The 26,150-nt window shown below is 37.2% G+C and overlaps 1 protein-coding gene across 1 annotated transcript in view; it reads left to right on the top strand.

The window, feature by feature from the left end:
* The window catches only part of fgd5b (FYVE, RhoGEF and PH domain containing 5b), a 70,795-nt gene extending 46,672 nt beyond the window's left edge, over positions 1-24,123 (top strand). The window contains exons 8-21 of the mRNA XM_015347376.2: positions 5,899-5,986; positions 6,718-6,768; positions 7,108-7,166; positions 7,750-7,821; positions 8,851-8,919; positions 13,535-13,618; positions 14,417-14,496; positions 15,487-15,586; positions 15,756-15,893; positions 18,128-18,230; positions 19,005-19,144; positions 20,630-20,758; positions 21,818-21,972; positions 22,358-24,123. Coding sequence (XP_015202862.1) covers positions 5,899-5,986; positions 6,718-6,768; positions 7,108-7,166; positions 7,750-7,821; positions 8,851-8,919; positions 13,535-13,618; positions 14,417-14,496; positions 15,487-15,586; positions 15,756-15,893; positions 18,128-18,230; positions 19,005-19,144; positions 20,630-20,758; positions 21,818-21,972; positions 22,358-22,394 — 1,305 coding nt within the window. The 3' untranslated portion in view covers positions 22,395-24,123. The remainder of the gene's footprint in view (positions 1-5,898; positions 5,987-6,717; positions 6,769-7,107; positions 7,167-7,749; positions 7,822-8,850; positions 8,920-13,534; positions 13,619-14,416; positions 14,497-15,486; positions 15,587-15,755; positions 15,894-18,127; positions 18,231-19,004; positions 19,145-20,629; positions 20,759-21,817; positions 21,973-22,357) is intronic.
* Positions 24,124-26,150: the final 2,027 nt, after the last annotated feature.

Raw genomic sequence — 26,150 nt, forward strand, 5'->3', positions numbered from 1 at the left:
CCAGTAAATGCTGTTTTGTGGTGGTTTGGGTTGGTTTCATGACCCCATGCTGCACCATGGTCTGGTGAAACTCTAGAAGCTCTGATTGATTAGGATGTAAGTGTTGTAGCATCACTGGGGATTGTGGTACTATGGTTCGTACAGGCTGAGGCTAGGTACACTCAGAAACAGGAGTAAACTGAAACAAGCGGTTCTCTTTCGAACATTTACAGAATATCACCAGTACTTTTTCAAATGAATTTACCTTTTAGTGACAGAACCTGAGCAGCGATCCTGCTTCTTTGCCCTAGCTTTGAGCTAAACAAACATTATTTTTTTAAAGTAAAAGTTCAGGTGCAGAACAGTCTTCACTGGTGTCCCTTTCTTTTCCTATGTTGCTCAGTATCTGATTCCTTTTCTCAGTCTTCCCATCACTGGTTGGTGTCAGACTCAGGTCCCTGAGGACCACACATTCTCTTTGCTTTCTGTGTCGTTTTCTTGTTTGTGGTCAGCTTGACAACAGCAGTCCTGGACATCATTTAGTGCCTTCAATCTGTCCTGTTTTATGCAGGCTTCCTCCAGCCCAGCAACAGTAACTGATAGCACTCCTCTTCATGCATTGTAGGGCATGGCTGACCTTCCACTCATTATTTGATCAATGGACTGAGGAGTTTGTATATTTCCTTGTGCTCATTCAGTAAACTAGGTGACAGGCTTGTTCTTAATACATTGAATGGCAGTTCAGCATTCGAAAGTGAAAGCTGAGAGAATTGCAGAACATGGTTCATGGTAGAATGCAAGAATGCAGGTTTCTGAAAACAACTACAGTATGTTTCACTCTCTGAGTGTCATTGGAAGCACAAAATCCAGTCAGTCTGGATCCTTAGTGTAAGGAAACTGGTGATTTTTCTTTGGCCAGCCTGCCTGCCTCAATTTCGCTGGCATTGCTTATGAGTTCTTTACTGGTCCTAGTTGAAATTTGATAACTTTGATGAGATATCTAAGAAATTTGGGAGCATTCTTCATTTTTCTTTTGCTTATATTCAAAGACTTTAACCTTCTTACTTGAAGATTTAATGGGGACAGATAACCTACGATCTTTGTGATAAAAATTCAGGCCCTGTATTACCTTAGATGGTGGTCTGACTGAATTACAGTGCCTTGCGAAAGTATTCGGCCCCCTTGAACTTTTCAACCTTTTGCCACATTTCAGGCTTCAAACATAAAGATATAAATTTTTTATTTTAGGTGAAGAATCACCAACAAGTGGGACACAATTTTGAAGTGGAACGAAATCTATTGGATTTTTGAAACTTTTTTAACTAATAAAAAATGAAAAGTGGGGCGTGCAAAATTATTCGGCCCCTTTACTTTCAGTGCAGCAAACTCACTCCAGAAGTTCAGCGAGGATCTCTGAATGATCCAATGTTGTCCTAAATGACTGATGGTGATAAATAGAATCCACCTGTGTGTAATCAAGTCTCTGTATAAATGCACCTGCTCTGTGATAGTCTCAAGGTTCTGTTGAAAGCGCAGAGAGCATCATGAAGACCAAGGAACACACCAGGCAGGTCCGTAATACTGTTGTGGAGAAGTTTAAAGCCGGATTTGGATACAAAAAGATTTCCCAAGCTTCAAACATCCCAAGGAGCACTGTGCAAGCGATCATCTTGAAATGGAAGGAGTATCAGACCACTGCAAATCTACCAAGACCTGGCCGTCCCTCTAAACTTTCAGCTCAGACAAGGAGAAGACTGATCAGAGATGCAGCCAAGAGGCCCATGATCACTCTGGATGAACTGCAGAGAACTACAGCTGAGGTGGGAGAGTCTGTCCATAGGACAACAATCAGTCTTACACTGCACAAATCTGGCCTTTATGGAAGAGTGGCAAGAAGAAAGCCATTTCTCAAAGATATCCATAAAAAGTCTCGTCTAAAGTTTGCCACAAGCCACCTGGGAGACACCCCAAACATGTGGAAGAAGGTGCTCTGGTCAGATGAAACCAAAATCGAACTTTTTGGCCACAATGCAAAACGATATGTTTGGCGTAAAAGCAACACAGTTCATCACCCTCAACACACCATCCCCACTGTCAAACATGGTGGTGGCAGCATCATGGTTTGGGCCTGCTTTTCTTCAGCAGGGACAGGGAAGATGGTTAAAATTGAGGGGAAGATGGATGCAGCCAAATACAGGACCATTCTGGATGAAAACCTGTTGGAGTCTGCAAAAGACCTGAAACTGGGACGGAGATTTATCTTCCAACAAGACAATGATCCCAAACATACAGCAAAATCTACAAAGGAATGGTTCACAAATAAACGTATCCAGGTGTTTGAATGGCCAAGTCAAAGTCCAGACCTGAATCCAATCGAGAATCTGTGGAAAGAGCTGAAAACTGCTGTTCACAAACGCTCTCCATCCAACCTCACTGAGCTCGAGCTGTTTTGCAAGGAAGAATGGGCAAGAATTTCAGTCTCTCGATGTGCAAAACTGATAGAGACATACCCCAAGCGACTTGCAGCTGTAATCGCAGCAAAAGGTGGCTCTACAAAGTATTAACGCAAGGGGGCCGAATAATTTTGCACGCCCCACTTTTCATTTTTTTATTAGTTAAAAAAGTTTCAAAAATCCAATAGATTTCGTTCCACTTCACAATTGTGTCCCACTTGTTGGTGATTCTTCACATAAAATAAAAAATTTATATCTTTATGTTTGAAGCCTGAAATGTGGCAAAAGGTTGAAAAGTTCAAGGGGGCCGAATACTTTCGCAAGGCACTGTATTTGAGAGCTATTTCAAAATCTTCTTTTTGTTTACTGCTGTACAAGTTGAATTGAACCTTGGCAGGCTTCTTCAACAACCTATGATTTGTAAAGTATGCTTCTAAAATATAGCTATGTTTATTTTTAAACTTTCAGTTGATCAAAAAACATTTTGAAAAACATGGCATGAAAACAGCTCCTGATCAAAGGTATTTGAGGAGAATTTAAAAAAAAATTATAGTTTTGATATTTTAGATTTTAGTGTATAAAGTGTATAATTCGAGCATGAATAATAAAATATTTATCCAAAGCACTACATACTGTACAGTACCATACTCTTCTATAAAACAAGTGGATTTTAATTTAATTACTTACATGTGTTTTCATGTTAGACTCATTATACAGTAAATATAAAACAGACACAAATATAAAACAGACACACAAATACAGAGTTGTATTTTTGCTAGAAAAAATATTCCTTAGTAATTCTGGCATTAGGCTTTGCTGTGTAGAACAGTAGTAGGCCCTGATAAGATACAGGAAGCAAGGGATTTCTATATATCACTGTCAGATGAGGCCTGTGATTTATGTAATCAGTGCTGTATGTACAGCAGTGCCATTTGTACTTGTTATACTGTAGTACTTCCAGCTATCTAGAAGACATGGAAAGAATAGATTAGTCTATGGAAGCCATTTGAAGCAAAAGGTCTGTGCTAATCATGGGAGCTCATTATAACTCTGTTTGTCAATGCACTGAAGCATACACCTTAAAGACAAGTTTTATTATGTAAGTTTTAATGTTTCCCGGCCACCACATTTGTCTCTTTTAGGAAAATCTAACATAGCCAGTGACACAGGAAAAAAAAACAAACAATTGCAATTAACCAATAAAATAATTCCTGCAGTGTATTTTAGCATTTATCTGTGAAAACCAAGTGACCAAACAGACGATATTGAACATTTGTTATTGAAACCAGGACCAGAAGAGAAAAGATGTGTAAGAATGACATGAAATGTGCTTCTTTCAAAGCAAGGTCACTGTGAAAGAAAAACTGCCATCAATTCATTTGGAAATCCATCTGTGCTCCCCATTGTTATTTCTTTATAACAGGAAGAATAAAGCAGGATGGTAATGGACTCTAATTCTATTTTGGAGGAGCTGGTGACATTGATACACCTTCAGTTTGATTTATCTTATCACCAGAAGCCCTTGATGGAATTAAAGCCGGTTTATGTACAGTTGTGTTTACATTGCATTTTCTATTTGTGCACCCCGGCTGCCTCTGATTGTGTTAAGAGCAGTTGTCGTGGCCCTGCCAGGGTGACAGAGCTGTAGAAAAGGCAATAGGGAAGCGCCTGCAATATGATTAGCTGGGAACACATCTGACCACATATTGCAAGTGTCGTCCTGAGGACAGCGAAGGAGAGCCTCTGCTCTCCTGGTTAGAGATGTTGCGGCCTTATGATTCATTTAATCAAAATATTGCATATGCTTGTGTTTAACTTCTTGCTCAATGTTGCATTGATTTGCAACGCTTTAGTCACCACCAGCTTGTTTCTTCTTATACACTAACACTTATCTTTCACCTTATCCTGGACTCCCCACAACACTGCTATACTACATACTCCAGTATGTACAATACTGCATACTGTATATACTGCATATTAATAATGTTACATACTTTAGCACATACACATATATACTACATAATAATAACACTACATTCCCCGGTTTATACAGTACTACTACATATATACTGCATAATAATGCTATATACTCCAGTACATACAATACTGCTACATGCTACGTACATACTTATAATACTACTTAGTCTGCTTTTGAAATATCTGGCACATGTATTGATATAAATGTCACTTGTATTGCACTTCGCACTGTACACACAAGAAAGCTGTTGTATCAATAAATAGGGATGCGTCAATAAGATTATTCTGGATGACGAATCATACTGTCAATACAGGGTGTATCAGGGATATCAAATGTAAACAGGAGGCAGCAGAGACAATTGTGGAATGAAGAATGATGGATTGGTGGAATTCACTATTGTCCACAGCTCATTTATGTTTGGTCTTGTCCATAGATTTCTCATGCGTCGTTAGTCATATTAATGTTTGTAACAATAAGACTGTTACTGTGTGTTTTTTAAATATATAGTCCACTTTGTGAAACTATCTTATGATGTATGCCCACTAAAACATAAACTGTAAATCATTTTTACACTATTTTGCAGTCATCCTTCCCTCCATTTTTAATCTGCTTCTGCTGGTGACAACCAAAGCACTATTTCGTTCATTTAGTAATAAAATACATTATCATAAAGATATCCAAATGTCTGCTTATACTTGTTTTGACACATGTAAATGTCCTTTTTACAATTTTCTTGTTATCTATACATTCTTCTACATTAGTGTCAGATCTTCAGACCCCCCCAAGCATTAAATTGAGATCAATGTCTTTTTGAAGTATAAAAAGAGTGTTTCTAGAGGTAGCAATTTTTACTTTATAAACTTGTGGTTACTGTGAGGAGCAGCCTAATTGGATTGTGAGACTGGCTAGATTGTGGGAAACTGCTTCATGTGTTAATTCAATAATCTTTTAATCACAATTGCAGATTGGCGCAGAAATTATTGCTGTGGGCTCGGGGATGACAATATTTATGAAGGCATGTCAGAATCAATTTAGGTTTTGATTGCATTTTACAGTACAACACTGCTAGAGAGGTTTCTTGAGTTTGATTTAATAAAAAAGAAGAACTATAAGCAAGATTCCACAACATTTTAAAACTGTTCATCTAAGGTGGATACCTGAGCACAAAAAAATCACATGCTGGACAAAATTGGAATATCTTGGTAACAGCACTCATTCATGCTGAATGCATTACAAAATGGGTGTTCAATACATAGAATAAAAAGGAGTGTGATTATTTATATGTTCTGATTTTGTTCTGTGTGAAGGTGGATTGTGTAGTGCTATGAAACATCGTTCTCCTTTAATTTGGTTAATTGTCTTGCTTTGCATCACAGCATTTGAAACAAATCTCACAAAAGTGATTTTCTGCCCTTAGGATTTAGTTGTTTTTTTGTAATACAGCAGTGAAATGACTTATTCCCTTCATTCCTCTCTGCTCCGGAGCAGCAAAGCCCAGCATGTGGCAATGTCAGCCTGCAACACCAGCTGTTGAAAGTCATCGTACGGATCCTGCAGTATCGGATGCTCCTCACGGGTCAGTATGCGGTTGTTCTCTTGTGTCCTGTGCAGTGAGACTTATGGAAATGTTGTGTTCCTACTGCAGCTGTAAAAAATCCAGATTTGGTTTGAATAGATGTGGCTACATGTCCGGCATCACAGAGCAGAGAATTGGGCTGTGTCAGTAGCCAGCTTTGAAAAGGATTAACTAGACCAGGGATCACGAAAAGTCAGTGACACCAGACTTGGGATGGGTTTGAATGGGCTAGGGTGCACATCGTTCTCTGAGCAGCAGTGGCCTCTGTGCCTGCAGTGAGAGGGTGCTGTGGAAAAAGGTGGATGAATTGGCAAATATTTAGTATTTACCATTGTTCGTTTATGGAGAAGGCAACATGAAGGCACAGTGTTTAGCAGTGCTGCCTTTCAGCACCGGGGCCCTGGGTTCATCTGGGACCTGGGGTGCTATCTGCTATCTGGAGTCTGTATGTTCTCTCAGTGTTCCCATGGGTTTCCTTCATGTGCTCCGGTTTCCCCACACAGTCCAAAGACACGCTGGTAAATGAATTGGCTCTGGAAAAATTGGCCCTGCTGTGAGTGTGTGCATGTTTGTGTCTGTGCGTCTTCCCCGTGAATTACTGACATCCCAACCAGGGTGTATTGTCTCCCTTGCATCCATTGCTTGCCAGGATAGGCTCTGGCTCCCCTGTAACCCTGAATTTCTCATTGTCTTCTGGAGTTGAGGTTTTAACCCATGTCTTTTTTTTTCAGATTACTTAAACAACCTGTCTCCAGATTCGGCCGAGTACGAAGACACACAAGGTACTTGTGCCTCCTTATCACTAAAGGGCCTGCATGAAATCTTTCAGTTTTCTCCCCACAGGCACAGCACCAGTGTCTTCTTTTGCCATTGGTGCCAGCTGACTGTTTTCAATCACTGACTGTTCAATTGTTTAGGTAATAAACAGACATGGGTACTTTTTTTAAGAAGTAATATTAGATTTGTTACATGAAGTTTGTCAACATTTAAACCCATCTTTGTGCGTGTATTAGGAATAGGTCCCAATACAGTGAGGGCGTGTCTCTGTTATTTCGAAGATCCTCTTGGATACATGTATATTATTAACATGCCCTGCTTTTATCCCCCGTTTTCTTTACCAGCTGCCTTGGTTATTGTCTCAGAAGTTGCAGACAGAGCCAATGACAGCATGAGGAAAGGGGTGAGTCTCCACTGTTCTGTCATTTGTTTCCATGTTACCCTGCAGTGAAGAAACTAGCGATTGTTCCCCGTTCAACAATCAGTGTCCTGCTAAGCTCGGAGTGGTTGTCAAAGTGTGATGGAAGTGGCTACTATGTAATTAAATTTCCCAGCTGTCTTCTAGATTTAATGATTTTAGACAGTTATTGTCTTTTAACACAGCGTATCTAAAAAAATAGAATTAAGAAGTCTCTTGGAGAGAATATCTTTCCTGGGTTTATAATTGCTTTACTGTTGTGTATGTGGCCTATAATAAGCTTCACTTCTTTAACATGCCACATGTTGATAAGTGCCGTAGGCAGAACGGAATGATGTAATTAAGAATCCCCAGGTGCTTAATAACAAAGACTGTAGTGTGAGGAGACAATATTTTTCCACAGTCTCCCACATCCCCCCTCATTCCCCTTACTATCTCTTACTCCCACATGCACACCAACTCCCTCTGTCTTTCTCACACAAATTTGCACTCAATTCCCAGAAGCTTTCCCTTTCTTTCCTGGTCTCTTACTCACACAAATAATGTTGCTCTCTTTTCTCTCTCTCAGGAGAACTTGCTACGCCTGGTCCACATTGAATACAGTGTTAGAGGCCAAAAGGACTTGCTTCAACCGGGAAGGGTGAGCACTGCACTAACTGATAAGGACATTGTTTTTGAGCAGTTTTTGCTGTAAACATTCCAGGGCCGTCACATTTTATGTAATTAAAATACTCCATGCCCCTCCTGGGTATCAACAGACTTTCTTTTAAAGAGGCAGAAAGACCACCTGGAATCCTCAGTTCGTCGACTGCCTGCAGGTGCTAATATTGGAAATTGCTGACAAGAATGTACTGTGCTCACAGTTTCATCAATCCAATATTGCTGTCCAACACATTATCTCACAGAAATCCTACACAGAGGTTTTCTGAGAGTTCGATGTGTTTTGAGAAAATACAGTTAACACACTTTGTTGGCTTCTTCAGGTGGTAAGCTCACAGAATACTCTATAAATAATGATCAGGAAGCAATCAAAACTTCTTTTTAAAACAAATACTTTTCCTCATGAATCTTGGAGAGCGTTTTTAAGCAGATCTTCAAAGCCCTGATTACCTTTTTAGAGTAGTGATTTTAGAGGTGAACATAATTAGAAAATGTGACTAACAAGATGTTCCAATTAAAAATCCATCATGTAAATCAATGAAGAACAACACATGAATGTGTACCTAATCTTGGTTTACCCTGCTCTCTCTTTCGTTTTTTTCAAAACAAGCTCAGCAAAATGTAGCACAAGCTTAGGAAGGCTTGTTTGAGAATGAAGGGTTCTGTTGAGCTACTGGGGAAGTCATTTCAGAAATTCAGTTCCATGTTTTTCATTAGTATATAAGTAACAGTTACACAATACATGCTTGATAGAAATAAATGAAATAAAAATAATTTTATGGAACAATGGAACTTTTATGGAGTTCTTTTCCCAGAAAATATGTGTGAAACACCTAGAGTGACAAATAACATATTCTAATAATTATCAACAGTTACCACCAAATACATATCACAAACATTTCGAAACCAGTTGGTTGTATCCCTGCATTTAGACTCTGTTAGGTGTAATTGCTTGTATGTTCACATATTCTCTCATATCCTCATGTACATTTGTTGATGGGATCTTTAGGTTTTTGTCAAAGAAGGGACCTTGATGAAGGTTTCCAGAAGAAACAGACAGCCTCGTCACCTGTTCTTGGTAAGTTGTTTTCATTGGAACTGAAATTACTGTACGCAACAGATTGGTGAAAGGTGTTAACTATGCTATTCAATGAATGTGTATTGTTATATTATTATAAGGAATCATATTGCTAATATGGATAACGATGGCAACAGTAGTAGAAATTGTTGGATCCGAGGGGTGGTACGGTCCTGGGGCCGTGGGATCAGTTCCTGGGGTGCTGTCTGTTCTCCTGTGGAGTTTGTGTGTTTTTCCCATATTGTCATGGGTTTCCTTTGGTTGCTCTGGTTTTCTCCCACAGTCCATACTTGTAGGTTAATAGGCCCTGGTTTAAGTGTTTGTTTGTCTGTGTGTTTGCCCGGCGATTGACTGGTGTCCTCTCCAGAGCGTTCCCAGCCTTGCGCTTGGAGCTTGCCAAGATAAGCTCTGGGCTCCCCATTACCCTGAATTGGATAATGCTGTTAGAAAATGGAATGATATTATTATGACTCATAATGATAATATGAATGTTTATGACAACAACAGTAGTGCATCTGATTTAGTTGGGTTGGGGAGAAGAGAATTGAATATCTTGGGAGAATTCTGAATTTCTTTCTTAGTGTTGCTTAAAGGAATATTTGTTCCTCACATACCAAAACTGTGCAGTAAAAAAATTAAGTAAGCCTACACCTTAATTATTTGCTGTTCTCCAAAAACTCCTTCCTCACTTTCCTAAATCTGGAAAGCTGTGACTATCACTCTAACACATGCCTTCACATATAAATGTCTAAACCACTGAATTAAATTTCATCTTCTCTTCTGGCTAATGTTGTTATATTATAGCTTGAGCTGATATAATGAGGCAGGCTGGCCTGTTTTCCCTCTGGGTTTTTCTGGCATGCATTTAGGATGCACATAACACATTGGGCGTAAAGAATATAAAAAGAACTGCAATATAGCCAGTTTAATGGTAGGTAAGCTAAGTAAATAGAGCTGGTGCTGTTGTCATCCATCAAAACACATCTTTTATACAATACCACACTACCTTTATACACCACCCCCACCCTAACTATACAGTTATGTTAATTCTGTATTAATTGTAAGTGTTCCTTGGGTTCCAACTCTTAACATCTACAGTACTGCTGAAGGTGGAGCATATTATTTCCTTTACAAGTCTGTTCCCTGGAACTCTGCAACAATAAATGGAGTGAAATAACAGGGATAGAAACTGTGTCATTATCTTTAAAGGAAAGCAAGGACATCAGGTCTCTCCACCCCAAACAGGGCTCTTCTGACCAATGGTGTTATTGAGAGCTGCGTTTCCTGACAGGATGTTTGGTGTGGGTTACTGAATGCCGGTTTCCTGTCCAGGGACCTTATTGACAAGAATGTGAGAGCCAGACTTTCTAGAATAGTGTTTAAAGGCCTGGAAAAGCAGCAAACCCTGTTTGGGGGGTGGGGAAATACCACTTGAAGGTGATGTGTATTTCTGTTTTTCCAAACTTATATACAGTACCTATTATTAAAGACAACATTTTTTTTTCCTCCTCACAATTAATAAATCTCAAATTGAGATAGGTTTAACTAAGTTAAATATTAAGATTCAAACTGTTACTAGTTCAAAATTATTAACCTCATTTTGTTAATGTTGCTAATATTTATTATTACATGCATGTATAAAGCAGTGTAATGGACAGAAATATAGACAATAAGTCCCAGCCAAAAAAAGAGGGAATATTTTCAAAACAAATCCTACCTTTTTAATTCTCTTAAGATATTTCGTAGAACAGTTTATGTCAGAGGCCAAATAGCTTGTTATTTTTCATTCTTGATCACAAATGGTTGAAATTCCCCATCTAAGATTTAAAAAAGTAATTTATTTGTGTATGTTTTTTATTGCTGTATATTAATCAGTGTATTGCATACCATATTTTGCCCACTGACACCTGTTCTGAAGTTGTCTAGACTCAAGCGTTAGAAGGTAAGATGTTCTGTTAATTATGCCAGGGTAAATCTTTTACTTAGCTGGCATCACATGACTGCCCATGACAGCTCATAAATGCATGGAAAATCAGTTTAGGAAAGAAGAGGATGACTTTGTCTTTTTTTTTTACATTTCCTGGTGTTGCTGGGAGGTTGTGTTTTGGTTATTGTAGACATAGCATGTAAGAAAGTTTTCAACACAGTTTTCAACATTGTTGCCGGAAAAAGTAGTTTGACATAACATACTAACATTTCTAAAGCCTGTTTAAGAATTCTTTTTTTGTTTTATTTAAATTTCTACATGGTGCTGGAAAATATGATCTGAGAATGTTTGTAGGCATTTTCAGTACCTCAGTGTTTAAATAATTTAACTACATCCAAAGCTGACAATCTTGTCCTCACAATTTAACTTGTGACAACATTTGTGATGAAATGTTGTAAAAATATAATATATGAAGTTTTGCAGTGTTGTCACTAAACATTTTGTAGTACATCATTCCTACGAAATTTATATAAATTAATTCTGACAAGACTTTCATACTACCAGATGGTGACATTACTATTCAACACCATGGTATCACACCAACAAAACTGAATTTCTGTTGTGACATCAGGAAGATGTGACGGTTTAGCAGTGCAATTATGTAGACATTAAGGTATACTGTCAACTGTCAGTGCGGCCTCCAAATGATGTGAACTGCAAATCGATAACCAGACTTAAATACTCTAATATCTAATAGTGCCACAGTCCATGAACATACTATACTGGTTAGCATTTTGTCTCCAAGATTCGCCCTGCTGTGTTGTCTACATGATGTGAACAGCAGGGAGCTGCAGAGTTTGCATTTATCACACTGCAAAACAAATAAAGATGGCGCACTAACCTGCCTTAAAACCTTCCCTAAAAATGTCTGTGATAGATTCGTCTGTATTTCTTGGGTGTCTAAATGGGCTTTGATGGATGTACCCATCGGCAAAGATATGAGTGATGTGATGGAGTTGTGAATTCTAATGTTATAGGGGTGGCAGGATGGCCAGTGTTCTTTTCAGATTAATGCATTAGAGGGCAGGGTAATTTATGAAGCAATAAGTAAACTGAGTAAAGACACTTGACAAGTCGTTTGTCATTTGCTGGCATTGAAAGTCCTTTCTTTGCTGTTTTCAACATACCTTTTAACAATCTGTCTTGTTTGAGAACGGAAAGGATAACCTGAAAAAGGGAGTAGGGAAAGAGGCAGAGAATAACAATTTTATTTTTATCTCTGTTTTCTGTGATAGCAAGTTTTATCAATCCTTCACTCCTCTATGAGAAACATGGTGCTGAAGAGGTTAGCACTGCTCTCACTGTGAGACCATTCACTTGGGGTTCAAGTCCAGCCACCTATCTGTTTGGAGTTTACAAAAGAGCGTTTTCCCCTTTATTTGCTTGAGTTTTCATTATCTGGTTTCTTCCTATTTCCCATAGACATGCAGGGCAGGTGTGCCATCTTTTAAAATGTCCATCTCAGGGATCAAAACCTTTTCCTCATAAGGAAAGGAGCTAGGCACACCATCCCTACTGTCATCTCATTATTCCATCCTTTCAAGTTTGACTCTCGTGCCTTTCTTGGAATTGAGAGATATTGAGGAATTGGGAGGTACCTCTCTTAGATTGAATAAAGACTCAATTAGGTACGTTTGGGTGGACATTTTACCCCTAAGTCTGTAGACAACAGAGCCTTTTCCAATAACATTTTACAGAAAGAAAATATAAAGTACAGTATTTTAAATGTTAGGAAAAAAATAGGCCTTCACGAGAATTTGCTTCTTGACAAATATCTGGGTCATATATTCAATACATGTTCCCTTTCCCTTGCTAAAGATTTCATCATCACACAATTGATTTACTTGCCTTGTGGAGGTTTACCCTAATGGATTTATCATGCCATTTTCCACCTTTTCAGCGATTTTACCCTACTTTTCCTTGAAGTTTGATTTTAACAAATGCATGTATCTATCCCTCTGTCCCTTGAAATAAAAATAAAGTATTTCTTACTATTAATGAAGGCTTCATTAAGAGTAAGAACTTGTTAAAAAGAAAGTGTTCTAGTACTCCAAGATATACATTTATCCCCTTTGGAAATATATAGACCATATGTAAGTTACTTCTGATCCACTGATAAGTCATTAAGTGATAAAACAACATAATTATAATAAGCTGTCAGATATGTTGGCTACTGAGTCCAAGGCAAGACATAATAGTTATTATTAGTTCGCATTGTGTAAGCAAAATTCAATGGCAATCTCCCAAACAAACACAAAGTTAAAATGTATTCACTCCCACTTTAACAATAAAATGTAAACAAATATTGGGGGTGTTATTGTAGAGAAATAGACTTTCGAACTTTGTGAAGAACCAGCAATGACAGAGCCCATTATTTCTTTAACCCATTTCTTAGTCTGCCTGTTCAGATGGAAATTACTGATGCTTACTGTACTTTATAATTGAAATTGGAAAATGTTTCCCCCCCTCGGTGTGTTTTCCAAACTTTTACTGACATCTAGTGGCAGAATACCTTCATTAATCACAAACCGATTCTTTACTTAGGTAAGATTCTTTTCCTCTCCTGTACTTTATTCTTGCAAGCGTGTTTGTAAAAAAAATTGCTTTTTGTATTTTTTGTTTTAATAGATGAATGATGTTATGCTGTATACCTACCCACAGCAGGATGGGAAGTACAGGCTGAAAAACACCCTTTCTTTGACTGAAATGAAGGTGAGCTGATAAAATATAAAGCAAAATGAGCTTTCAATCAGAGATATAGAAAAATTTATGATAGGAGAGTATAAAACTTATAGCTTTTATTTGGTAGTTTTGCTGTACCTAACTGTAATATTATTTTTATATTATCAAGCTTTTCCATAGAGGTCTTTTACAATATATTTGAATCCAGGGGCTTAGGCTTCATAGCTGCCAATTGAGTAGACTTTATTAAGACCATTTAAACTCTAGGATCATTTATTTTCTGCTGCAAAGGGTAGGACTGTCTCTCAGGTTCAGTACTGTCCAGTCATTCCAAACTCGCTGGACTAAGAAAGTCAACAACTTGTTTAGCATTCAACCAAGAATTCACAAGCTTCCATGTATTTCTAATACTTTTTTTCTAACTGTTGGGTTTTCTGCCCCTTTACCTTTCTACCCTTGTCTACAAGTAATGTTCATATACTTATATGTGATGACAACAAGCTGTGCATGGGACTTTGGATTTTGGTGCATGGATTTTACTATTTTATGTATCTCACGTCTCACTCAGCTCCTTGTGCTGTTTTATGAGCGGTTTCCTGTATCACTGAGCAAAATGACCTCTCTAATATATCTCTCTCTATGACTAAATTGTTCTTTTATACTGTAATTGCATCACAATATTTAACCAATATTTCAATGGAAGAGTTTTGGTGGACATTTTGTTTCAGACAAGTGATTAGTGTTTATTGTCTTTAATTAAAACATACTGTATGTAAAACCTGGACCTACAAAAGAGCTGTGGACTCAGAATGCCATTTTGCGTTTCAGGTCAGCAAACCCATAATAGAGAATGTGCACAACGCCCTGAAGATTGAAAACAACAATTGTTCTATCACATTGTCAGCAAGGTAGGTTCTCACAATACTTTCTCTGAGACACTACATGGTCAATGGAAATGATTTCCTCTGGTACAGATCTGAGAAATTCACAAATCTAAAGGGATTTAAAGCTCTGGGCCTACTGTACTTTGGTTTCCAACTGAAATACTTTATACTGTATCTAGGCTTGAAAAGAAAAGAGCTATTTTCAGGTGTAGCTTATATACTGTATATCAGCTTCACTTCCATTATTAAAATTTTGATTTTCAAATGATATTTATGTATATTCTACGGAATATTGTTTGTCCTAAAACAAGCAATGCCAGCAGAGCTAATGAAGGCACAGCATAGTAGTGACATGAGGATTCATAATCCTAATGGGATAGCCATGTGATTGAGTCCCTTCTGTTTATGCTGATGTACTGTATGTACCCTTGAGCAAGGTGCCATACTGTTCTAGCGCCAGTCCACCCAGCAGTATGAATATGTATGAGCAAAACTGGGTTCAAGCATTATGAAAATGCCTCCATCCTCAATCCCAAAACAGGGACTGCTTTTAGAAGAAACAGCACAGAAGAAAATTTGGCTATGGAGTGATGTGTTAATAGTAAAATCCGTTAGTCTTTGCCTCACTTCAATACGCACACAAGACTGAGTTTAAATGCTTCTAAATGCTTGTGCATTTGCTGATTCTTTTTACAATTTAGGGGATCATTACCTTTTATGCCTGAAAGCTACAAACAGTTTTTTTTCCGAGACTGTAGACTCAGGCCGGCAGGCTCCAATAGATTATTTGTATGACTGCTACCATATTTTTCCCATGCTAAAATACGTCTATCTAAAATGATGTTATAACCATGAAAAGTCATACTCCTAATGTTTAACATTTTGGCCTTTCTCATGCTAATTTGAGTCTTAGTTTTGTACTTATTTAATCTTATATAATCCCAATTTAGCAGGAAAAACAGTCATCATATTTAAAGTCCTTTAATTCCGATGTCTGTGTATGCTGCATTACAGTTCTTGTGGTGAAAGAGAAGACTGGTACCATGCTTTGAGCCGAGCGATTTCAGACCACTCCAAAGGTCAGGGCACTTTCTCAAGCTCAAACAGCTGCGAGGTGAGTATGTGTTCTTATGCACTCAAGAGATAACCTGCCTGTTAAATCTGTGACATTTAGTCTTACATTTGCTCGTAGTGTCAGCACATTGATTTGACTTGAGTTAAAAGCATACAGTGTTGCATGGTGTTCAGTGTCATTGTCCCTCTGAGACAAGATTTCTTTCCAGGCCAGAGAGAAGCTATGGATGTCTTTAGGTGAGAAAGCTCCCACCCTGGTGCCTGTGTCGCATGTGATGATGTGCATGAATTGTGCCTCTGATTTCTCCCTCACACTGCGGCGACATCACTGCCATGCCTGTGGAAAGGTCAGTGTCCACCTCAGACATGGGGAGCCTGGTGCCATTGTAACTTCAGAGAAACAAAACCTATATCCTCAGGCTTTTTCATACCTCAGTTTTTCATCTCACATTTGCTTTGAGCATTTAGCACTCTGCCATGATCTACACTAAGTGTCATGTGCCAGGTGTTAGCCTAGATGTGAACTTTTGTCTAAGTTTTTTTTTGTGCTACTCTGTACTACTCCTGCAGTGTTTGTTAAGTCTCCTTCTTTGGGTATGATCTACTGGCATGCTATAACAAAGGATTAGCATTAGGAGTTGTTCTCAAAGTCAACACAGAGATTACCCATCTGCTGTACATTTTCCATCATACCTCATGGCGTTGACGTACCTAGATTTTACAGGATCAAAAGCATCGCTATTCCCTCCTTGGGTGGTAGAGTTGATACAGTGTTGAAAACTGGAGAAGTGTTTTGGATTTACACAGTACCTTGCAAACTTTGAAATTTAATGGCTTCAGTGAGCAATTGGATAAAATGTTTTGCTAGCTGATAATATCATCTATTAAAACAAGGCATTTCAAATATTTCTGATTGTTTGTTATTTGTTTGAGATTCTCTAGTTCAGAAGAAATTAGTAAGAGCTGACTGGCACTAAACAATAAAACTAAATTCAGTCTCCAAACAGGACAGTACATCTGGGGCTCTCCTGCATCCAGTCCTTGGTTAAATAACATTGAGCCCAGCACTAAATAAAAGGCATGAAAGGCCAAAAGCTGCTTGTGCAAGAGTCTCAGTCTCAATTCCTGAACAGCCTAGTGTTTTCTGGATTTGATTTCACCCCTGTTCAGAGTTACATAGTTAGTCTAAATATTTTTATCAGCTGCATAATTGTTATACTTCTAATCAGGCACTGAGGAGAATTATAGGTAACAGTAACTTTAATGAATGTCTAGTGAATGTCTAGTATAATCAATTATTTAAAAACTTTAAATCCTTATACAGTATATATATGTTATGTTATGTTATATATGATAATTTAATTATCTGATTTATATTAATTATATAAATCAGATAATTAAATTATTCATTCTTAAATCATTATAGGAATTCTACTATAAAAAATGTTTTATATACAGTATATATACATTCCATAATGTATATGTTTAATGTATATCTAATTGGTTAATTGCTGGAACAAAACCCAGAAACTCCAGGCCCTTTCTAGACACTACCTAGATCAGATCGTCCCTCTACACTGAGCCAGGCAGCTGATTAGGAATGCCATCCTGAGTTCAGGTGGCCGGAATGGGAGAAAATGACATAGATGTTGTTGACTCATGGACTTTTTATAAAGCAGGCTTATGTGGCAGTATGGGAAATCCATCTCAGTTCCTGCATAGCATTTAAATGACACCGCAGACCTGTGGTGTGAGACATGGATTTGAAACATGGGTTTGAAACCTGTGAGCAAGTCCTACAGCTGCAGGACTGCAGAGGGAGGAGGCAGGCTGGCATGCTGCATGGAAAGATAAGGAAAGAAATTTTCAGGACGCTATCTTCTGCACAGAAATCACCTTTAATTATCACTCCTCAAGGAAAGCATCATGTCCACTCTAAAGAGATTTTCCACATGAAAATGATAGGAAGTCATCTATGTATTCCTCAGTTAGGCTCCAGGCCACCATGACCCTAAACTGGATAAGCGATTATTGAAAGGGATGATGTTGATAATGATAGGAAGACTTTACTGATGTAGAAACAAAAAGAGCATTATTATATCAGGAGGGAAAAAAATATGCTAATTAAATTGGTTCTCAGTGTCAATGTAACTGATGTAACAGTGTATCAATACATCAGTGTGACACCCTTCAATTCCATATTCAGAATGAAATTATGGGTTTGAAAACATAAATTTAAATAATAATAGTATCAAAAGCATTGGAGTACATTTCATTTGCTAAGTCTGATTAGGGAAATAGCTCAGATCTTCAATTAGTTCTGAAAAAAATGTGTTTTTCCCCTATATGATTTAGGCTAAACTTTTCATATCTTTTTCATTTGTCCATTCCTGTTTTTACAGATTTACACATTCCTGTTGCTTGGTAACCAAGAAAGAATAGATCAAATTTAGAATGACTGCAGTAGACCAGAAACTGTGATTTTGCCTGCAAAATTAAAGTATGTTTACATTCTCCTATTTCGTTTTATCTTTTTTTCCCCTGTCTTTTTCTGCTGTGGCGCCCTGGCTGGTTGGTGCAGATTGTGTGTCGAGCCTGCTCCAGAAACAAGTACCCTCTCAAGTACCTCAAAGACAGAGTTGCCAAAGTGTGTGACCGCTGCTATGCTGAGCTGAAGAAACGAGGTACAGTGTCACCCATTCAACTTGATATTCATCAGCACGAGAACCTGAATGCACTCAATGTGATCTATACACAAAAAATATAAAAGGGATGCCATAGGACTGCTTCCTCCTTACCTCTGATCTTGTGAATTTGCACATATAAATATGAACCAACTTGTCATCAAGCATGTACTGTATTTTATTTTGGTTCCAAATGATTTATGCACTGAATTTGCTCAGAATAAAGTTGACCTTTGAAGATACCCACTGAAGATTGTAGCTCAAGAACAATGTTGTTTAACTCTGATCTTCTTTCTCAAAGAAGACCTTTCAGTTTTTGGATCTTGTTTTCCTATATACAGTACGTACAGTACTTGTTATCTTGTTTTCCTATACATAGTATATCACACCATAAAACTTAAAAGCAATCGATACCAGTTTGCCTTTGAATTTTTCTAATACAGGTTTCTTTTAATTACATCTAATTCAGAAATAGTAATTGTATTTCTAAATATGTATTTAACTCAAACTCAAATTGCGGACTTCTGCCAATATTCTGTGAGAATCTCTTTTAAAGTTTTTAAGAGGTGCAATGTCAAGCAAAACTGTTAGAAATCCAGGTCATATTTTCTAAGCTTTTTTTCAAAATAATAATTTAACCTGAAATAGTTCTGAATCATCTGCTTCAAAGGACTTGTTCAGTCAAGAAAATCTGCCAGTTTTATGAATTGGCTGAAAGCAGAGTGAAACTGTTAGATTGTGTGCAGGCTGTAAAACAGCTTCTCCCATTGACAGGTGGAGTCTGTCCCGGAGCAGGAGAGAACTCCAGTCACCAGTCAAACAGATTGTCTGGACGACCGCTCTCAGCTGTCTTTCAAAATATCCACCCCCCGATTCTGTGGAAGAACAGAAAATCTTCCTCTGCCCTTACTCAGGTAAAAACCACACCGTTATCAAGTGGATAAACTCCCTCTGAGTTTTAGAAGTACAGATGCAAGCCACACTGTTCCCCTCCAGATAAAACAATAGTACAGCGGAGTCTACAAGAGGGAAATAATATACAGTATTGTTCTTGTACATCATCTTTGTGTATTCATCCATTCCTCCAACCTACCTTGCTCGCATTGGCTCTTTTAGAAGCTACAAAATCCTAAAACATCATCCATCCATTTTGCAAAGGAGTTTGGGCTTTTAGTCAGCCCCCTCAAAGCTGTAAATTGATCGAATAATAGCATCTCTGCTATCACTCAGGTGAAATGCCATATAAGGGTTAATTAAATGGTGATACATTGTAGAAGTCACAAAATAACCTCTACCTTTCACACCGATTCAAAGCCCAGTTTGAATAATAGTATCACTATGCTATCCATGGACCCGATTAAAGACGATACTCTGGTTTCTTTAAAGAAACGGAAAAATTAGATCTTAGGATCGATTTGCTACTAATTACTAAATGAGTTAGATGGTTAAATGCTGTCTTTTTTTCCTTTTCATATGTTATATTCATTAGACCCAATGATTGATGTTAGCAGTTAGCATGTTTTCATTCATTATTTTCTTTCTTAAGTTATGTTTCTTGGATTTTTTAAACAGCCCTGTTTTTACTGATTTTAAAATGGTGAATAATATGACTCCATCATTCCAAATACTAAGACCAAAAAAACATTAACATGAATAATTATGGCCATGCTGCCTTCCATCACAAGAGGGTGACAAATTCAAAGGCTTATTTCAGATGTTGCTTTACTGGCAATTTTACAGCCATCAAATAAGCTTTTGTTTGTTCTGTACATCATATACTGTATATACACACGTCTTCAGCTTTAAATACTTTTATTCAGATAAGTTACAATGGACATGGAGCCTTTGCTGATACCAGAATAATACTGTATATCCCTGTCCTATATTACATTTCTTGTACATGTAATTTATAGCAGTTAAGATGAGTTTTGAAAGATTTCCCTTAGCTGGAAGGAGAGGGATGGAGTACAATACTGTTTTTTTCCCTTTACATAACAAATTGTGGGAATCTGGATCTAGCTTCCCAGCCATGTATCGCAGCCAGTTGGATCACATCTTTCACAAAATGGGATCTTCAGCTCAATTAGTTAGCAAAACCATATCTTTCAAATGTCTTTCATTTGCAATTCTTTCTAGAGGGCTTTTCTATGTTCTTCTTATATTTTAACATGATTTCTAATGCTTCTTCTTATATCCACACTTTTGTTCCTTCCAGCTATCATCTTATGTTCTTTCTCATGTTATTTCTAGTGCTCCTCCTTATGTTCACACCTATGTTCTGTCTTATGTTCTGTGTATGCTTTGTACTTCTGTGTTTAGTTATTTCTAGTTTCTTCTTATGTTTGCACTTACCTTCATAAGATTGTGTTTCACATGTGGGGTCTCCTCTGTGTTTGCAGGTGGCAGCTTCAGCAGAGGGATCATCGATGAGTGGCTCTCTGCATCGCTGCAAGAGAAGCAGGCGGACCTGGAAGAAGCTGTTTTTCCTCATCAAAGATAAAGTGCTCTACACATTCTCAGCCAGTGAGGTGAGGGGGCGGTCTCTCATCTTTCCTCACATGGAGTTCGATCAACAATCTGACCCTGGAAGTCACAATCCTGATGATTGTTGAAGGAAATGCATTTGCCCACTATGTTCTAAGAGATTAACAGAAGAGCAATTCATTAGGGGGGAACTGCAGTCCCAGGTTCTCAGACCGGTTATCAAATCTCGGTATCAAAATAAATTATTTAAAATAAAATCATAAATTTTGTGAAAGTACTGTTAAGTTGCCATGCTGTTGCAAACTTGGCATTAGAGTTCCCATGAAGAATTGCAACATGATGCGGCCTTTCCTGTTCAGTAGTCACCGTAATGTCTAATGTAATGCAATGTACGAGTGAATTAGTGCACATTGTGCAGCAGACATTTCACCTGTTCCAACGTGATCTGTGTGCAGAGTTAACAAGTAAGATGTATTTGTCGGCAAAACTGTCTCAAAATCTAAAGCAATATTTCTATTGGATTAAAATATACTGTATGTATGCACAAGCTTGCTTCTTTACAATGTAATTAGGCCACAATACAGTACATCACCGGATGTTGCCTTGCTGTGAATCACAGAACATGGCTCTGTACATACACTGTCTATTTTGTAATGTAAATTTGATGTTTTACAATTTACCATGTACATTTTACTTTTAGCGATTTGAAAATCAGTCATCAATGCTGATTCTTTCTAACCGAAATATAAGAATAGCATTGCAGTTCCCTTTAACTTTCATTTTGTAAAACCGAATATCAGTCACTTCATCTCTGATTTCTTTTTATTATTGAAAAAAAAACAAGAGTGGTCCCACTGGACTGGAATTGAAATAAGCAGTCATTGTGGTTGCTACAGCCTCCAAGAGGTAGGCCTGAATGAACCTCAAATTTTGACCCACCTTCCAGTCATGATTTGTCAGCCAAGTGAGGTGGGTCAGGTGGGTGAAAGTGTTGATTAGTTCTGGACCCTCCAAGGATATTTTCCACAGAGACTTACAATTTCCCTTCCAGGTCAAAAGGTGGGGAAGGTGTTCAGAGATTAACACCTCTCTCTACTCTACAGGATAAAGTGGCATCTGAAAGTCTGCCTCTTCTGGGCTTCACAGTGAAACAGCCAGAGAAAGCTGAAGGAGCTGAGGCAACCATGATGTTTCAGCTGTACCACAAGAAAACCTTGTATTACACATTTAAAGCAGAGGACTCATACACAGCACAGAGGTCAGCTCAGCATTTGTTTATTTTATTATTTATTATTTTATCTAGCTCCCTTAATCTTTTCTTTAATTAAATATAAATTCTAAATGCCTTTTAATACAAGTCTTTTTGAACAGCAAGTTGTGTTCATGTCGTATTATAAAAATAGGATTCTAAATGTAACACTTTTTTTTCTTGGAATATGAACATATTTCTCCTAGTAAGAATGGGAGCAATTTGTGTCTTTACATCTTATCTCTTAGTGTGGTTATAACTTAGTTCCCGAAACAGATTGCATGGCTGTCTTATGTATTCTTAACTGCAAATATAACTACGTAAGAAAATATTCCCTGTTCACTCTGTATTACATACGTCAACTAAAATGTTTTATTTTAAACATGTCTTGCAGATGGATTAACGCAATGGAGGAAGCTACTGTATTATAGCACTGGGTATCTAAACAGCCTTGGTTCATGGTTAATGTTATTCTTCATTATACATTCCTCATGGTGCAAATGTGGTTGTACAACCTTGGGCTGTTATTTAACATTTGTAAGAAAACCAGCACCCCAACAATGAATGTGAAGAAAACAAAGTTTCATTTGCCTTGAATCACTACTCACTTAAAGAAGCCTGACTCAAATGGAGTATAACTGTATTTGGTTTTATTGTCAGTGAAAACACTCAACTGACTTGTCCATTCTCTGTGTTATGCAGAGCCCATTCTGTGTTCAGTGGCTCAGCCAGTACGTTACAGTATGTGTCTTTGTCCCAGGAGGCAAAATGGCCTAAATGATGACTTACGATGGCTCTGATCCGGACTCAAGAAGCTTAAGTAAACCATGCTGGCACCACAAATAAGGAACAAGTAAAAGTCAATCCCATGCTTAAAAGTAGAAAGAATAAACGTTTCTGCTGTTGAGCCTTCTTCTAATGTCCTCTGCAAATAAGGCATATTCAGTACAGAGAAGTAGACATTATACTGTATAGAAAAGTCACTGCCTTCAACATTTTGGGATCTTTTAGACTTAATCAACATGCCTTATTTCACATCTTAATACTTACATCTCCCCTCCATGTCATTTTCTAAGAGAGTGTATTTTGAACTTGGGGTTGTCGTACACATTTTCATGAACAGTTTTATGATAAATGCTATATTGGATTGTAAATATATCTAGAAATATACAGAAAGAAATGTCAATAAGTCAATCTTAATTCTAAGTATAGATGTAATTAAGTTCTTTTTTTATAATCAACTTGTCTGCTAAAAAAAGAAGTCTGTGCACTGCCTGCTTTAACTTCAGAGAGTAAGGATTCTGACTGGAATCTGAAAGATCTTTAAACAAGACTGCAGGCATCTGTTCAAAATGGCTAGAAGATCATTTTCTATTCCTTTCAAAACCTTTACATTATTTCTGGAAAAATTTATACAGTTTTTTCTCGCTTCGATCTAAAAACACTCCCAGCTGCACTGCACGAACAAATTGGGAGATAATGTAGGGCACATTCTATTTATGTACACAAACAAATTTACTGTTTCAGTTCCCAGGCTCTTGCACAAATGTAAAAGGGTACATTTTTTAAGCAAAAGAAAGTAAAGGAATGGACAATATAAATATGCAACACAAAATTAATATATTTCTTATGAGCATACTTATTAATATGTGATACACACATACAGTACAGTACACATCCACACATGTGAACAAATATTAGTGAGTGATGCTTCTGATGTATCTGTGACTGCTTTTTTCAGTTATCTGAGTATAACACTCTTTATGTACTGTAAGTGAATTGTTTTCATCCTAATCTAAGGTTCAAACACAAACATGAATAAGCACCAAAAGGAAAATGTGTTTTAGAAAAGAGCACAATTTAAATTCCATGGCTTCCTATGGGTTAAATGGTTTGATTGACCAATTGATATTTACCTAATACGTATCATTTATGTAGAGTTAGAGTTCTAAAGCTACAGATGTTTCACAATAACTTCTTGTAAACACTTCCAATTCTGCTGCTTCTACGTTGTTAATTACCTACAGTCCCCCATATCAAAGATCAAGCCTCACATGTCCATTAAATTTGTGTTTCTAAAATATATAGGAATACATCATTTAAAATATTCTGCTTTTTCAGTCCCATAAGGCATTTGGTGTTCTCTGGGATGTGATACTGTATGTATCACATTCATTCATTCATTCGTTTCATTCATGTATTCTATATTTAAAATACGTCCTATGATATTTTAGGTGTTGGTTCAAAACTATCTGTTCAGAGTTGGGTTTGAATGCATGTGATAAGAAGATATATGGCAAATAAGAATTTGAATTGGCAATTGGTTGTGTATAATTGTCTTAAACAGGATGCTGTTGAGTGGTCTTAAAATCTTGACCAATGCATTTTGGCAGTCCCGGTACAATACATCAGGGCTGACTCAAGTCCTTTAAGGTTTATACAGGAATGCAAACCAGGGCTCGAGCTAAATCAGAAATGTGTGAAAGTCCTCAAATGCATTTGTCTTTACACTTTAAGCTTCAGTTGCAAGCACCATTGTATTTCTAAAGCAAACACATTTGCATTTGTATGATCTGGAGATATGTCTTGCGATTTAAATGCATTCGAGCACAGCCCTGATCCATATCTCCACCCATCTCCACTTAGTTGTTTTTCATCACAAGCTCCATCTTTTTTATTGCAACATTTTCAGTCCATCCCCCCATCTTTTTACCCTACAGGATCACAATATTTGCTTGCTTACAGATTTTCTTCCCACCTCAGGCTTTATATTCACATTATGTCATTTATTTTCCACTGGTCATATCTGTAGATTTTGTCCTTTCATCCATGCATGTCCCATCTTTTTCAATTTCTCCTTTGCTTATTCATCATACAGTACATCTTATTTTCGTCTCGTTTTAAGCTTTTTTTTATGTTGCAGGATGTCTGTTTTAGCAAGTGAGTGACGTAACACAAAGCTTTAATTTTGAATGAAATAGACCTTACAGAGCTTATATGACACATTATGAATCGCACGTTAGTGTTTCTGATGCCTTTAGCAATGAATAAACTGCACTGCAGTGAAGTGGTAAAAGCAGGAAATGGTATTGTCAGGCTGGAGACCTGTGGACTTTCATTTCAGAAGCAAAAATCAACAATGGCTCTCTTTGAGCTTTACGATCAGTGCCTTCCTTTGTTTTGCCTCATGAACAAAAACCTTTTTATCGTCAGATGCATCTGTGCTCCGGATTATCCATTTTATTTTCATTTTATCAGCAGCTACATTCAAAGCTTAAAGGTTTATTAATAGGTATTAAAGAAGTGCCACTACCTTAATCACACTTTTAGCTGGGCCAGTTCTTTATTTTACTATGTTTTACTATGCAAGACTTTAATGCAACACATTCAAATTAATCTTTCCTTAGAACGTTAACAAATTAAAGCATGGTTGTATTAATATAAATGATATATGATATTAATATGTGATTTTTATTATTAAAAGAGCATTTAAGGCCTCAGCTTGGGCCGTTAGTTACAGAGCTTAAGTTCTAATTCTGTCTTTATCAGGAAGAACTTTTTTAGAAAATTCTCAAGATCTCTGTGATAAAAGGTCAAACTACACTTGTCAGTATTAAGAACAGTTTCCCCTGAGATGCTCAGATAATATATTTTTCCTCTCCATTGAGTACAATCAATATGGAGTCTTCTGGGTTGTTTTTATATAATCACAAGCTTAGCTATTTGAGCCAATATATTGTGGCCTTTCAATGTGTATAAATATCACGTGAAAGATCAGTACTTCTTAACCAATTAACTCTTGGTTGTACAGTATACTGAATATATTCTATAGTTGTTATAGGTACAAACTTAAAAAACAGACATTATCATATATAGTTTTGAAGTAATACAACCAGTTGCCTTATTTAATAAATCTTTCAGGTGTGTTGTTCAGGTCTTCTTATAATAACACAAGAAAGACAATAATTAGAATTATTTCTAAAACATTTAAATCAATGTTTATATTATTTTTCCCATTAATGAAAAATATTTTTTGTGTCATAACACTAAGAATTTTAGTGAGTTCTTTAGTAATTGAAAGGCATTTTGTAAAACACTTTGAAAAACGTCCCCTTATTTTTATTGTTAAAGTGAACATCTTTTTTTCTCAATTTCTTTTGTTCTGTCTGTTCCATTTTGTCATTGTG

This window comes from Lepisosteus oculatus, chromosome 4 (genome assembly GCF_040954835.1).
Source record: "Lepisosteus oculatus isolate fLepOcu1 chromosome 4, fLepOcu1.hap2, whole genome shotgun sequence".
Classification (NCBI taxonomy): domain Eukaryota; kingdom Metazoa; phylum Chordata; class Actinopteri; order Semionotiformes; family Lepisosteidae; genus Lepisosteus; species Lepisosteus oculatus.